This window comes from Ricinus communis, chromosome 4, assembly GCF_019578655.1.
Source record: "Ricinus communis isolate WT05 ecotype wild-type chromosome 4, ASM1957865v1, whole genome shotgun sequence".
Classification (NCBI taxonomy): domain Eukaryota; kingdom Viridiplantae; phylum Streptophyta; class Magnoliopsida; order Malpighiales; family Euphorbiaceae; genus Ricinus; species Ricinus communis.
Window position 1 is genome coordinate 26,590,052 of NC_063259.1, and position 15,421 is coordinate 26,605,472.

General features: G+C 32.7%; 2 protein-coding genes across 2 annotated transcripts; one reads left to right on the plus strand and one right to left on the minus strand.

The window, feature by feature from the left end:
- The first annotated feature begins 2,196 nt into the window (after positions 1–2,196).
- On the plus strand, positions 2,197–4,577 carry LOC8289010 (transcription factor WER). Its single transcript, XM_048372642.1, has 3 exons — positions 2,197–2,434; positions 2,551–2,680; positions 4,132–4,577. Exons 1-3 carry the CDS (start codon positions 2,305–2,307, stop codon positions 4,526–4,528), a joined length of 657 nt encoding a protein of 218 aa, XP_048228599.1. The 5' UTR covers positions 2,197–2,304; the 3' UTR covers positions 4,529–4,577.
- Positions 4,578–11,401: 6,824 nt separating this feature from the next.
- On the minus strand, positions 11,402–14,902 carry LOC8289008 (carbonic anhydrase 2). The gene is made up of 9 exons (XM_015722827.3): positions 14,746–14,902; positions 14,170–14,235; positions 13,850–13,984; positions 12,939–12,969; positions 12,738–12,854; positions 12,567–12,620; positions 12,313–12,398; positions 11,875–11,980; positions 11,402–11,769 (listed from the first exon to the last, which is right to left on the minus strand). Exons 2-9 carry the CDS (start codon positions 14,217–14,219, stop codon positions 11,605–11,607), a joined length of 744 nt encoding a protein of 247 aa, XP_015578313.1. The 5' UTR covers positions 14,220–14,235; positions 14,746–14,902; the 3' UTR covers positions 11,402–11,604.
- Positions 14,903–15,421: the final 519 nt, after the last annotated feature.

Here is a 15,421-nt window from a genome sequence, read left to right on the forward strand (position 1 = left end):
TTAGCAAATTACACTTGACTTGATAATCTATAATTATACGTCACCAATTTAAAAAAAATGTTAATTATCATTATTTTATTGATAGATTAAAATAAAATATTATTACTTTGTATTAAAATAAAGTAACCATTCAATTTTCCATATATATATATATATATATATATATATATATATATATATCAGTTGTCGGGCTTATGACAGAGTTAAGTGAATTTGCTGAACATTATGGTTTCAGTGATTAATATTTTAAAATGTAATAATTGTACCTCAAATGTGGATGGCTCTCTGAGTCCTTCCAAAAGTGAAACCATAAAATGGGTGAAACTGGTTGAAACAGCAGGCCACTTTTGGTTTGAGAAGAGAAATCTGTGATTTATTTTATTTATTTATTTTTATGTTTCTGTAAAATTTTAGCTGTCTCTGCAATTCAACAACAATTTGGCCGACGGTTTAGAGAAGGAAGTCGAGGCAGAGGATGGAGCTGATAGTAAAGCATAGAATCTAGGGAGAAATGATGCATTAGCATCTCCATAGAAAGTAAGCCCTATTCTGCGACATACTATAAGGCAAAAAAAAAAAAAAAAAAATGAAAACCCAAAATTCCGACCTCTACAAACAACAAAAGATAGAGAGCTTCGCGGCAGCGAATCAAGTAGAAAGACATAAACTACAAAGGATGTCATGGCGCCAAGGTGCCGAATGGCTGCTTGTTGCTATTACGACGGAGTCGAAATCAGTGAGCTTGTGGCTGCGGTATCGAAATTGATGAGCTTATGACTGTTGTTGCATTGTCAACCGATGAGAAAGAGAGAGAGCAGATCGCTGAGAGAAATAATTTTATTAGGTTTATTTTTTATTTATAATTTAAACTAAAATTTAAAATTAGGGAAACTTTTGATAGTATATAAAAAAAAAAAAAAATCTATAAATTTGTAGACCAGCCATGTTGTTGCTGAAATGATTGAAACACTGAAAAAATTAAAATTTCAGAAATTTAACAATTCAGCTTTTTTTAAAAAGAAAAATAAAAAAATGCAAAACACATGAGAAGTTTAACCCCTTTCTGATTTGGTACATTTGATTTTTGCACAAGGCAGGACAGCAATCCAACAAGGTCAACCAATTGCTGGAAATCCTCAGATTATGGACAAGTACTCCACCCCCCCGCTAACTTACGAACAGTGGTCTTCTGGTTACCTTTTCCTTTTCTTATTATTAATTTTCTTTTCCATGATTCTGCCAAGAACCCAATTCTATTATTATTTGTGCATGTATATAATACGTACCGAAACGTGAATGACTTTTCTCTAGGTCTCGTACAAAAATGTACAATAATTTTTCTTTTCTATGACATCATGTCCATCCCATCAAAACTTGAAAATGAAAACAGAAATCATTAACGACTGGCTACGGTAAAAAAAACGGCATGCAGTACATTTTACAGTTTCGACAGTAATAGCAATCTCTATCATTGTTATTATGCGGACAAGTGAAAGCAACTGTAGCCTCAGTTATGGGAATCAACGTTAGATACTCACCTTCTTACGAGGGATAAAGAGAAATTCTGCTTTCGATTGCTGAGTTCATGTTTACATTTAAAAAAAAAAAAGAAAAGGAAAAGGGAGAAAGAAAACTGTTACCATTAATTATGATGCAGCTCTAAAATAAAGCTGGGATGAATGAGACTCGCATCAACAGGATATGCAAGTTTATAACAGACGTCCGTCGTTTAAAAATTGTGTAGTTTGTGATGACGAGAAAGAGAATTGTCAGAATTTGATTGAAGGCATCTATATATATTTAGCTGACAAAGAGAGAGGAACCCATAAGTATAAGACAACAAAAGTAAAAAAGAGAAGGGAAGCAGATGTATTTATTTATTACACAATATACGTAGAAATAGAAACGTATGCACATGCAGTATCTATGTATACAATTAATTCATCTTTTTGCAAGTTAAAAGACACATTTATTTATTACATATGCACAGCAGACCTCATGTTTCCTGACACTTGTGATATAGTAGCCGCTCCGCAACCTATATATTTAATTACATTCGCCCCATTTCCACTCTCTCTTTCATATTACTACTGTTCTTAAATAGCGTATTTTTATTTCTTTGTATATAAACCCTTGTCTGTAACACTACTCCAAACACAAAAATCTCTTCTTCTTCTTCTTCTTCTTCTCTCTCTCTCTCTCTCTCTCTCTCTCTCTCTCTCTCTCTCTCTCTCTCTCTCTCTATCATTTGTTTGGTCTACCAAAAAGTGCTATACTGCATATATATTATACTTACCAAGAAAAATGGAAGGAGGAGAGAGTAGTAACAATCAATATAAAAAAGGGCTGTGGACACTGGAAGAGGACAAGATTCTGGTGGATTACATAAGAGTTCATGGCAAAGGGAAGTGGAATCGCGTGCCAAAAGTGACAGGTTTTCTTGCTTTACTACTTATTTTGTTTTTGCATATTACTATACGTTCCTTTCTTCTTCTTTTCTTTAACTGATTCCTTGCTGATGAACAAGTGTATATTTTATATGTGGTTTAGGACTGAGGAGATGTGGCAAAAGCTGCAGATTGAGATGGGTGAACTATCTAAGTCCTAGTATTAAGCATGACAATTTCTCCGAGCAAGAAGAAGACCTTATCATTCGTCTTCATAATCTGCTCGGCAATAGGTTATTTTCTTCCATCTTCTTTTAGTTTCTCTTCCATGCAAAATCTTGCTTAAGAGTTGCAGTAAGAAGACCATCATCAATAATTGCTTCTTTAGTATAATATTAATATTTTAGATTGTTTCTTTAAGTTAAGTAATTAAATTATTCTTTCTTTCTCCAGTAGACAAACAATTATTATACACGTGTAATGAATTCGATAATTATATAAGACTCCGTATCGTTTTCTACAGCCCATGTTGCAATAACTACTCGTTAGCACAAATCCGGTTTGTATTTATTGCAAGTTTTTCCACCTATAAAAATAATATTTGTTATTTTTATACTTTGGGTTTCAATTTTTAGAATATATTTTCTGCTGTTCACCTTGATCCATTATTACTTCTTTTTTCCTTTTGAGTAAAGTCTAAAAATTTACCTTGTAATTTCGTGCTTTATACTGAATTTTTATGTATGAATGGAGTATTTTGTATTTCATTTTTTCTAACACTTTAGGGTTAAATCAATTCATATATATATTTTTTTTAATTTACATATACTTGACCTAAAAGATAGTTAAACATAATTCTATGCATCATGAAGTTTAAGATAATTTATTGTAATTACGAAGTAATTTACTAGATGCTAAAATATTTATTTTTCAAAAAATTATTTTATTTCAATATTTTATAATATAGAATTGAGAAAAACATAGTGTATTATTTAAGTGTTAAAAGAAAACGAAACACTAGATTTAAATAAAAAAAAAAAACAAAAACAAAACGAAAGCAAAAGCTTCATCAGCAAATGGGAATCATTCTAGGGAAACAAACACCCATTACATCACCCATTACATTATGATTCAGAAAAGCTAAGACTTCAAGAGGGGTGGAGGCAAGTACATGAACACCAATGGGAAAAGCAACAAACCCATGTACTAATTTATTTATTTTTTGAGAGAAACCATGTAGTGATTTTTAATCTTATCCTTATTTTTTTTGGGTATTTATGTGTTAATTTAGCTTTAGAGTGATGGACTACATTCAATCAGGAATATATATCCTTCTCGAGATTATTGGTACTATAGCATCAGGAGCATAGAAGGGTACAACTTTCTTTTCTTCTTCTTCTTCTTTTTTTTTTTTTAATTTCTAAAAAGAATTTGAATATCGGATAGTACCCATTTCTACAATGTTCTTCTCTTGCTTGTCTCGGATTCACCACTGTTAATTGATTTTGTTTTTCTTTTTTCCGTTATGTATAGCTAAATAACTTTATTGATGGACTATATTGTTTAATCATGTCTATATATATCCTTCTCGAAATTATTGGTGCTGCTATAGCTTTAGGAACACAGATGTGTAGCTATAGCTAAAGAAGCTTTTTCTCTTGTTTTTTCTTTTCCCATATTGAAGAAGTTGAATTGTTGATGACTAAAGTACAAAGTTGTGTTACATTATGCTTTCCATCTTTAGGTGGTCATTAATTGCGGGTCGGGTTCCAGGAAGAACAGACAATCAAGTGAAGAACTATTGGAACACTTATTTGAGCAAAAGACTTGGGTTCAAGAAAGTAAAGTGCAAAGTTAGTGCTCCTACCTCAAGCCTCTCGAGAGAATTGAGTGGTTCGGATAGGGCGTCAAGTTTGGATCATTATGAGCCAACCCTTGGTTGTAATGATGGGAGGACAAGCCACAATGCTGCCGACGCTGGCTCTGAGACTATAATGGAGCCTACTGACGCGCAAGAGATGTCAGTAACTGATTGGGACGAGAATTATTTCTTGTTCTTAAATGATTATCCATATTTTCGTAGCCCTAGTTTAATGGAAGTCCCATATGAGTCTTTCGATGTTGTTTGGCGTGATTTTTAAATTCTTGTTCTACATCTCTAAAACACATAAATAAACGGTTCTTTTTATTAAGTTTTTCTTTCTTCTTTTCGCATATGCAGTTGGATTCATATATATATACATGTCTTAGTGAAGTTCAGAGAATTTCTATAATATAAGACATCAATGAATTACTAATGCACCAATTTCTATTAAAATGTCGAGTTAATTAAAGGTGCCTGAAATAAAATGAGTGATCTCTTTCAAATAAACGGCATTAATAGATTAACTATCTAGAATTGTTTATCCATGAATCTAAGCATTCTGAAATTAGATGAGTAAAGACCAAAAGAACTTAAAAACTTTATTTCATATTCTAAATTTATCTAAGGTTGAACTGGAGTTTTGAGACTATATTGATCCCACATGTTTAAAAACGATTCATCAGTCTTATGTCAATGTTTTACTTGTAGCAGATATCCTAATAGTTACAAAGTTATATTTGCAGTACACGAGTAAAGCAAGTAAAATACAGATAAAATGCAATATATATATATAAAAGATAAATTTTGTCGGGGAGACATCAAGATCTTTATTAAGCACTAGATGATAGATAATTGGAGAAGAAAACAAATTTATTCTACGGACAGAAAAGGTTCTGCCATTGGCACTATCTAAAGCTCATGATCGTGGATTTTACGAAATTTCTAAAGAAGATTATATAAACCTGTGTCTATATAAGCTCGAACAGATGAGGAAATGATCCAGAAAATCATGAACCTCGTCAATTTTTCTATCTCCCACTAGCAGTAACTGTTGTTTTGTCATCTTTCTTTGATTCGATTCAGAAATCAGTTATAGCTGATTTTGACTAAGCTTGGTTCCCACCTTTGTTCTATATTATAAAAATAGAGTTAAAATAAATATCTAGTTGCATCTTTACATAAATAAATAAACAATACTTGACTATACCATATTCAAAATATTAAATAAAAATTGTTGGTTTTTTGTGTTTATTATCTAAAATTTTTGTATATATTAGAACTCGTTAAAACATGACATACTAAAAATTCATAAGATATTAGATTATAATGATGGAATGATCTCTCATCCTAGTGAGAAAAGGAACTTAATTATGTGATGATAATCCAAATTGAATGACTAATGGTACCAAGAGAGCCTAGCTAATGCTTTCAATAATGTCAATCTGCCTTCGATTTTTGCTAGTTGCCACTGTTCATATTCAATTTGAGCATCAATATCTTGCAACTTTATTATATATCAATCCAAAAGTATGCCAATAGATGCATTTAATTGGATTATAAAAGGCGACACGTGGATGCAATTGTCCCCAAGGAGTTTCTTTCCTTTACTATTATGAGGATAATAGAATAATTAAAAATTAATCAAGACCATAATCGGATAAAGTGGCCAAGTTTTTTATCATCTAACCCACATGTCTTAAGCAAAGGACCACATTGTCAACTTCTTGTCTGATTTTGCAGACTTTTGGCTGCAAGCTAAATACTGCTCGATTATAAGTCTTGTCTTTTACAGTCCCTTTCTTATTAAATAGTTGGGCCCTTGAGTTTTTTTTTTTTTTTTACTTTATTTTTCCGTTTGATGTTAGTAGATTTCATAGAGTTCTAGTTTTGATATGGACATATTCATAAACTTGTGTACATGGTATTGGTGAAACTTGAATATGCAATTCCACGGGTTAATTGCACGGCTAGCATCAAACTTTCGCATTTTTTTTCCAAATGGTACCAAATCTTCAATTTGTTTCTTTTTGGTATCATTCCTATTATTTATGTATCTTCCGCCAGTACCAAAAAGGAATCTGGCACTTATTTACTGATGTGGCTGCCGAATTTTGAATTGATAACACACCACTTGCCACACCTGTTGCTGACTCAACAATTTAATTTCCAGCCAACAATTAACTAATTATCTTAAATTTGAGCTAAAAAAATTGAGAGAAATTGTAATGAAATTGATTTCTTCCTCTAAACTAACCCAAAAGTAACCGTTGGTGCCAAACTTCAAAAATCAACGCAAACCGCTCGACTTCCACCTCCATTGTCAACAATCTTTGAATCTCTCGTTTCTCGTTTCTGACCTTCTTCTTCGTACCTGGACATTGCGACATTGTAGAACAATGACACTCGACTAGCGAGTAAGGGAGAAAGCTGAAGATCCACCACTATACTGTAAGTACAAGTGGGCCGATAGTTATTATGTAGTTGTTGAAAGCTATTTTGCATCTTTCATTGAGTAATGCATGCTGCATTTATTTGGAAGTTAACAATGCAGGGGCTAGGGTTTTCCCTAATTCCTTTTTAAAAATGCAAAGAATGTTGATGATGTTTGTTTATAAACACTGCTTGTGTGTGGTTGTTTCACATTTGTTTAATTAGTTTATTTTGCAGTGCCTAATTCCGAATACTTCACTTTGTATTGGCATGATTATGGAGTTGATGTTAGAGGTGAACCTAAGCTATGGGATATAGGAGCTGTGGATTTTTGTAGTTTAGATAAGATATCCAGGACAGAAATTGATTCAATGGCTAGAGAGCTAGGACTGAATCCTAAAACAAAGCTGATTATGTGGAAGGATCCTATAAAGAGTTTAAGTGATGGGTTGAGAAGCCTTGAAACTGATAAGGATACTTTAGAAATGGCAATGGTTGTGGGGGTTCTAAATTAATGCATATATTTAGTAGGGATAAGTGGGAAACAAAAGAAAAAGCTGGGGAAGAAGCTGGGGCAGAAGCTGGGGAGGAGGCTGTGAAAAATAAAGATGATGGCAGCTATAAGGATAGTGATACAGATTCAGAGGACAGTGAATTTGTGGACTCTGATTATGACCTGAGGGATGAAGATGCTGATGATGATGCCATGTTTGATGTGCAATTTGGTATAACAATGAGAACCCTGAATTTTATATACGTCATTCTACAAGGTTGAAACATACCTAAAATGCTATAGCCATTTGATTAACCCAACCACCAATAAAGAATTTTGGCCCAAGACAACTGCCCCACCAGTCTTACCCCCCAAACCAATAAAACCTAGAAAAGGCAGACCTGCTAGAAAGAGAAGGTTAGAGGAAGAAGAGATGGAGGGTCTTATCAGAAATGGTAAGGTCACCAAGAAGGGCTCTGTGATGACATGCACAGTTTGTGGTGCTAAGGGCCACAATAAGAGGTTTCATGGTGCTGGTGCTTCTACAAGGAGGGAAAAACTGTCTGTAAGTATGCCATTCTTCTCATTTACTTATGCTTGTAAGTATACCCAATTGGTACCAAACTGTCTTCTTTTATATTCAATTGGTACCAAACCATATCAAATTGGTACTAAACATTGGTAACTTATATCCAATTGGTACTAAACATTGATAACTTATATTCAATTGATACCAAACATTAGTTACTTATATCCAATTGGTATATAATACCCCTTCAATTCTTTCTTTCTTATTGTAGGTGAAGAGGAAGACAAAAAAAACAGCAAAAGAAAAAGGAATCAAATGCTGCAACTACTGCTGCACAGAATGTAGATGACCAACCTGATAATGTAGCTCCTACAGACACAGCTCCTTTAGGGACAACTTCAACATTTGATAATTTATCACCGCTAATACCATTGTCACAGGTAAGTAATATGTCACCTATAATATTTATTCAGTAATGTCAACTGTTTGCTAACTTGAGACTTTATTATACAGTTATTCAATGTAACACCATCAGCAAAAGAATCAGAAAAACCTACAGTTCACTCTACTATATCACCTTTAAAACCTACCAGCAAGAAGAGTAAAAGCATTAATGATTTGTTGAGTAAGCTGCCACCAGATCTGGCCATTGAAAGACTTTCAGAAACACAGAAAGGAGGAACTGAAGCTAAGGGAAAAAAGACTTTTAAATCCTCAGGGTTGTTGAGCAAAGATCTTGGGGCTGAAGGAGTTACCACAAGAACAAAACAAGATAAAGGAAAAAGAAGATTGATGGAAGTGTTTCAACAAAAAAGAGAGCTTGGGTGCCTCCAGGAAATGCAAAGAACAAAGGAATTACAATTGGAAACCCTAAAAAATAATGTTTATTTTGGTTGTTGTGTTGTTAATATGTTAATATATGTGTGGACCTAACATGTGGTCATTTGACAGAATTTCGTTTTTTGTAATGGCTTTTGACAGCCTTGGGTGTAGGGTTTATGTGGACAGAATTTTCACATTCATTCACTTTTTATTTAAACATTTCATTATTTAAAGTAATCAACATAGTACAATTATTTTCACTCAATTTGTCTGTTGCGAGGATTGCTCTATATAGGACATGTATGTGCATATTTATCATAACAGTAACATTCAAATGAAGCAATATTAATCAACTACTGTAAAAACCAAATACTCATTTATCATTTCATTCATTCATCAGTAAATTACATAAGTAACAGTAGTTGTAAATACTATTGTATCCAAACTACATCTTTAAGTAAAGTTATATCTTAAAAATAACAATCCTAGCCACACCATAACAGCCAAGCTTAGACAAGTCCATTCTGCACTTCATGCTCCTTCTTTCTTCTTTCATTTTTTACAGTTTTGAATTTAGCAAATTAATCCATTCTTGTATTCATTCAGCAGCTCAGTTATAAGGTCAGATTCACCACTGTCCATTTTTAAGTTAATAAAATGACAAATGAAGAATATGTACAAGAAAAAGGTTCTTTATTACAACTCAAAACATGTCAATATAAGCTAAGACAGCATCCCCAAAACTTATTATAACAGAGCATAACCAAACTTGCACCCAGATTTCCTTTCTATTCGAGAGACGAAGCTTCTCTTTTAGTTGTTTTTGGCAAAGCTTCACTTTCAGTTCGACAGACGAAGTCACCATGTACATATAGATCAGTGGCTCAACTCCAACACTAAACACACTGTAATCCAATACGACACGATAAAGAACAAGGAAGCTACAGAATCGATTATTACAGAAAGTAAATCGATCGATATAATAAAAACTAGGTTTCATAATTTGAGAATTTTCCTGATTTAGGGTTTTTTATTTGGGGTTTAGGGTTATAAATTGAGAATAAAAACTAGATGTTTTTAATTGCTGAGTTGGATAACTATTTGTTGAGTCAGCAACAGATGTGGCAAGTGGTGTGTTATCAATTCAAAATCCGGCAGTCACATCAGCAAATAAATGCTGGATTCCTCTTTGGCACTGACGGAAGATACAGAAATAATAAGAGTTACCAAAAAGAAATAAATTGAAAGTTTAGTACCATTTAAAAAAAAAAAGTGCAAAGGTTTAGTACCAGCGATGCAATTAACCCGCAGTTCCACTATAAGTGCCCCATATATCACCATATAAGCCAGGGTTGAGAGACTTTGTACAAGAACAAGAGTCTGAGCACTCCAATCTCCACTAGCTGACGGGATTGTTGCTTCATTCTTTCCATGTAAAAGGTTTAAACAAATTGTAAAATATTCATGAGTGCTGTCTCCTCGAGAGAAAACTTGACAATCTCCCGAAAGATCACGTTTGATGACGTCTTACATGCATGTATATATGGAACCCTAATTAATGGGGAAAAGAGTTTGACAATATTACCTAGGTCCAACAGCTATGCAGAATGACACAACTCAATCCTGGAAAAAGAGTCTTGAAATGTTACTACCGCGTACCAAACATGATAAAAATCAATCACAGTTCCTGTTTTTTGAATGAGGAAAAAGGTTTTGTTTTTGTTCTTTTTTTTTTTTTTGTGTATCTTTTTTTCTTTTTATAACCTGCGGCCTTTTTTCTAATGACGCCTTCTTTGTATTTTGCTTTCCCTTTCAAGAACAAACTCCATGATACTAAGAAAGATAAGGTGTAAGAAGAGGATGCTTTTAGTTGTAAACTGTATGTTCTGATGAGGTATTGCCTTCTTTCCAGCCAAAGATTATCTCACACACTGTTCCTTAACATCTACTTTTCGTACTTTTTTGGTTTTTTCTTAATATTATTACACCATGATACAAATTAAGCTGCTAATTTGAGTGGCTGCTAATTGATGCCAGATGAGTCTTAAGTCCTGAAGTATTGTCTCTGCAAATAAACACATACAGTGACCATGTTCTTTTCTTCAAAAATTTGATATATAAAGATCATGGGACATGCATTTTAATTAGATATTCACTTAACTCCATCAGTATTGCAATTGCATATTGCATGATTACTGCCAATACGATATTTTTCTATCCTCTAAATCCTCCATCCGAAAATTAATAAGTGAAAGGGATCGTAAGTTAAGAGCAAATGGGCTCATGGGGACTACGAGCCACCAAAGAGAAGAAGAAACTGACGTTTCACAATTGCAAAACACAGCTACTAAGGCAAATTGCGTTCTTATAGCAGCAAAAGTGCAAAAGAAACAAACAATTAAGTTATTGAAATTGGTGGCGCGCGGTGGTGTTCTTTTTAACGATAATAGTTTCATTTGTCATGCATGTGTTTGACTACTTCTTCACGAATACCATTTCTGCTTGGGCATGCCAGTGACTAGTTGAATACAAATGGAGATGATGAGTCTTTATCGGATTTTGGTATCAATGGGGCGGATGCCCACTTAATGCTCGCGAGCCCAACAACTGGCGAAGGTAGCCCTTGGGAGGTGGACCAGCCCAGGATTGACACAGTTCAAGAGGATATTGATTATGGGTGGACCTTTATAGATCTTGAGAAGGAGAGTATGGGAATTGCAACTGGTAGGTTCTAATGGTGGTAAAAAAAAATAAAAAACTAAAACGACAGTACCTGAGTTATCTATGGTAACAGAATCTGCATCTATCAAAACAGTATGCCCGAATGGGCTTAGGAACATAAGAAGGAGAATAAGAACTAAAGCCTCCCTCGTACATACCATTGGAAACTGTGGAATGTTTATTTATCGTGATAGAGTACAAACTTACATTTCATTATTGTAAGAAACACTATAATAGTTTCTCAACAACCCCATAATACAAACTTACACTTCATTATTGCAAAACACACGTAAGGCAAAAGGCACATGCCTTTAACGGTAAAAGAGCAAAGGAAACAAACAAATCTTAAATTGCTTCCTCATATAGGAGTAGGATGAGTGATGCGGTACTCGATTTTCCAAAGCTCAAAAGATCCATCTACAAAGTTGTAGTAGCCACCTCTTAGTGCAATTTTCTTGTCTGCCATTGCCGCCCTAACATATGGGTAACTTTGTATGTTTACAAGTGATAAATTCACTGCCTCCTGCAAAACATATATATATATATATATATATATATATATCATTTATTTTTACTTCTGTTTTGAAAGGATGAGAAAGAGAAAGGTAATTGAAACTTTTTGGTTTACCCTTTCACAAATTCGGCATTGCTCTTCGACCTTCATATCGGGATGCTCTGCCAATACCTTGGCCTTGGCAGGTAAACCAATTTTGACCCAATCATCAATGAAGTCGCTGTCATAAAATAACACAAAATTAAAGTTTGTGTTAACCATCTAGGTAAAACCATATTGACCAATGAATTTTCGTTTCATAGAATTATATCTATCTTTAAAATGTTCTTTTATAAAATATATGATTTTGAATATCAATCAGAGCTCAATTAATGAAAAAATAAAGAACAAATAACATGAAAACCTTTCCATAATAAAATTATACTCGCTAATATAATAGAGTTGCTGGACGCCTATACTACGATACAAGAGTTCAAGCTTTAAGTTCTTATGATTCATTTAGTTTAACATATGTATAATCAACAGAATTCTTTGTAAATATAAACGACTTACTGGGAAGTAGAACCATCCACTGGAAGCGTCATAAGTGTCTCTATCCCACCACATTTGCTATGCCCAATAACCAGGATGTTCTCTACCTATAGAATTTTCTCGTATTAAGCAATCAAGCGAGCAAAACCATGATATATATATAAAGATTCATCTGCCTAAAAATTAAAAAAGGGTTGAAAAGTTTTGAATATATACATATTGGCAAATAGAGAACAAGTTTAAATAATATCATATAAATGGACGTAATTGCTTACCTGTAATACTTTCACGGCATATTCAATTGCTGCTCCAGTTCCAGAATACCTTAGCTGCATAATATAAACAGCAAACCACAAATGTTAATTGTGACATAACATAATATTAAATCTTACAACACATACAACATATATATAGATAGGTTAAGGAATAAGGATAAATTAATTAACCTGGTTAAATGCAGGAACTAAGTTAGCAATATTTCGGACCATAAAGGCTTCACCAGGTTGAAAGTTCAGGACAACAGAGGGGCTAACTCGAGAGTCCGAGCATGCAAAAACCAGAAACTGCATCCATATGTTAATCATGATTAAAAAGGTTGTTAACTACTTTAATAATTAATCTACACCGTTTTATTCACTAAATAGTACCTTGGGATGTTGGCCATTTGCGACCGTAGGGCTGCAATATCAAATACAAAGATATTTCTCATTTTAGTTGGCTATTCAAAAAAAATTAGAAATCTATACTTAGAACATAAATACGGTAAACAAATTAATGGATTTTGTTGCAATGTCATTATAATTGTCTAATAGACTTTTATTTTATGAGTTCGACCTCCGATTGGAACCAAATTAAATAAATAATAAAAAAAAGTAATAATAATAAGGGGTAAATATTTTATGGTTTTATCATTTTATAATTTTTAGTATGTATTTTTTCCATACAAAAAAAAAAGCACGTGGTTGCAAATCGTGACAAAAAATATATCTCATTGTTAAAAAAAAATTATTTTTAGAGATTCAATCACCTTTATGATGATTGGCCATTATTATTATATTGTCTGTATTTAATAATGCATGTCTAGAGCTTAACAACTCATAATTCTAATATTTAATTTTTAAATCGCGATTTAAGAAGTTGTTAATCTAATGATATCGATTTAACGGTAAAAAAAATAATATTTTGAGTTATTAACCTCTAAATTCATATTATCAAACACGAAAAATATGATAATAATGACTTATCGGGATAAAAATGGTTAAATCTTTACAAATCGAGACTCTTTTAATAGTGAAATACTTCTTTAATCATGATTTATAACCACAAGTCTTTTTTTATCTGAAAAAAAAACACATACTGAAAATTGTAAAATATAAAATTACAATATACTTTTAATGTATTTATCCCTAATAATAATAAGTATGTGCTTATTGAAACATTCAAGTAGTTTCAGTTTCTAAGCAATTAAAATTTAGAAATGTTATCCATTAGACTAGCTAATGCCATATGTCTATATAAATCAATCATTAATCATATATATATATATATATTGTCATACTCATATGTGTGTCTCAAGAAGTAATGAAACCCATCTTTAATCCTTTGAACTGGATCAAAAGCTTCGTGCTCTAGCCCTTCTGACTCAGCATTAAACTTCTCAATTCTTGTCTCATCGCCCTTTTCTTCTTTTCCTCTGCAAGCAAGATATACTGTTACATAACAATTTAGACACCCTTCTTTAATTAATTAGCGGGATGTGTTCGAACTCTAGATCTCACAAGCATAGAGACTCGACACCAGTACCAATTGAGTTAGACTCTACTAGTTATATAAGAATTTTTCCATACATGTACCAAAAAGTGGAAACAACTAAATTACCCGTTCTTCAGTCCATCAACTATCTTCAGATCGAATGATTGCTCGGCCATATCTATGCCTTCTACTCTGAACAATAAAAGCATAGACGAAACTATTATTCCCATATATTTTACATATTCCTTAAATAAAATGTTAAGATAATATGTAAACCAATAACCACGTCGTCCAAGATAAAAAAGAAAAAAGAAGTTATTAGAGCCCATCTAGAACTGATGTATTATTAATTAATAGAAAATAAATAAATAAAAAGAAGAAATTAATAATCAATTTTGGAGAGAAGAAGAGACTATAATTGCAATACATATTCGTATACACATATATAACGAAACAAGGATAAAAAATTTAAGATAAGTTTTTATATGAAAGGTAAGATAAATAGTGATTGCTCTTGGGAGGTGGAGGTCTTGAGTTCAAACCCCCACCTCTACAATGGATGAGATTTCGCCTTTATAGCGAGTATAAAAAAATGGTTATCTCTGTTATATAGCTCATAGCCCATTAAGCATTCTATAAATAAAAAAAATAGTAAAAACATATATAGTTTTGTTCTCAGCCTCTCAAGCAAATGAAACACACCTTATCTTGCTTCTTGTGAATAAGAAAAAATCTGTAAGGAAATTGAGCTGCTCTATAAAAACAATACAAGAATTTTGCACGTCTTGCTTCAGAAATTCAAGCCCTTATTTATAAGGTTTGTGTAGCACTATCTTTCGACATTTTCTTTAGGAACATTGATCACGAGAAATGTGCCTTAATTAACATCTCGACAATTAGTAAAATCAACACGTTTCTTATCTCTCGATTTTCCATTATTACAATGCAATGCAAAAACATATGTTCTTTGTTTTCTTCCTTGTCTTCGTACTGAGAAGCTTTCACTACAACGTTTAAAATATTTCTTTTTATATAATTTTCTTTCTTGAGATAATATTTGACAAAATTAACACCGGCTGGGAGTTTGGTAACATCTGCTGTCGAGTTTGATGAGTAGAGACGTATAGAAATCATATAAAATCCAAGAGTTAGGTTAGTTCGTAAATGTATATTACTTTTAAATGTCTTATTGATGGAAAGTGAGATTAGGATTATTGCATATGGAACATGCCCATGTTTGGTTGGACCCCAAACGACCACATCTTTTCTTTATTTATTTTAGTTTTATTTTATTTGTTTCTTTGTTCTTGTAGGCATATACTCATTTCAGATCATAATTATATGTAGATGTGTAATTCTGAATCTTGGTTCTCCTATC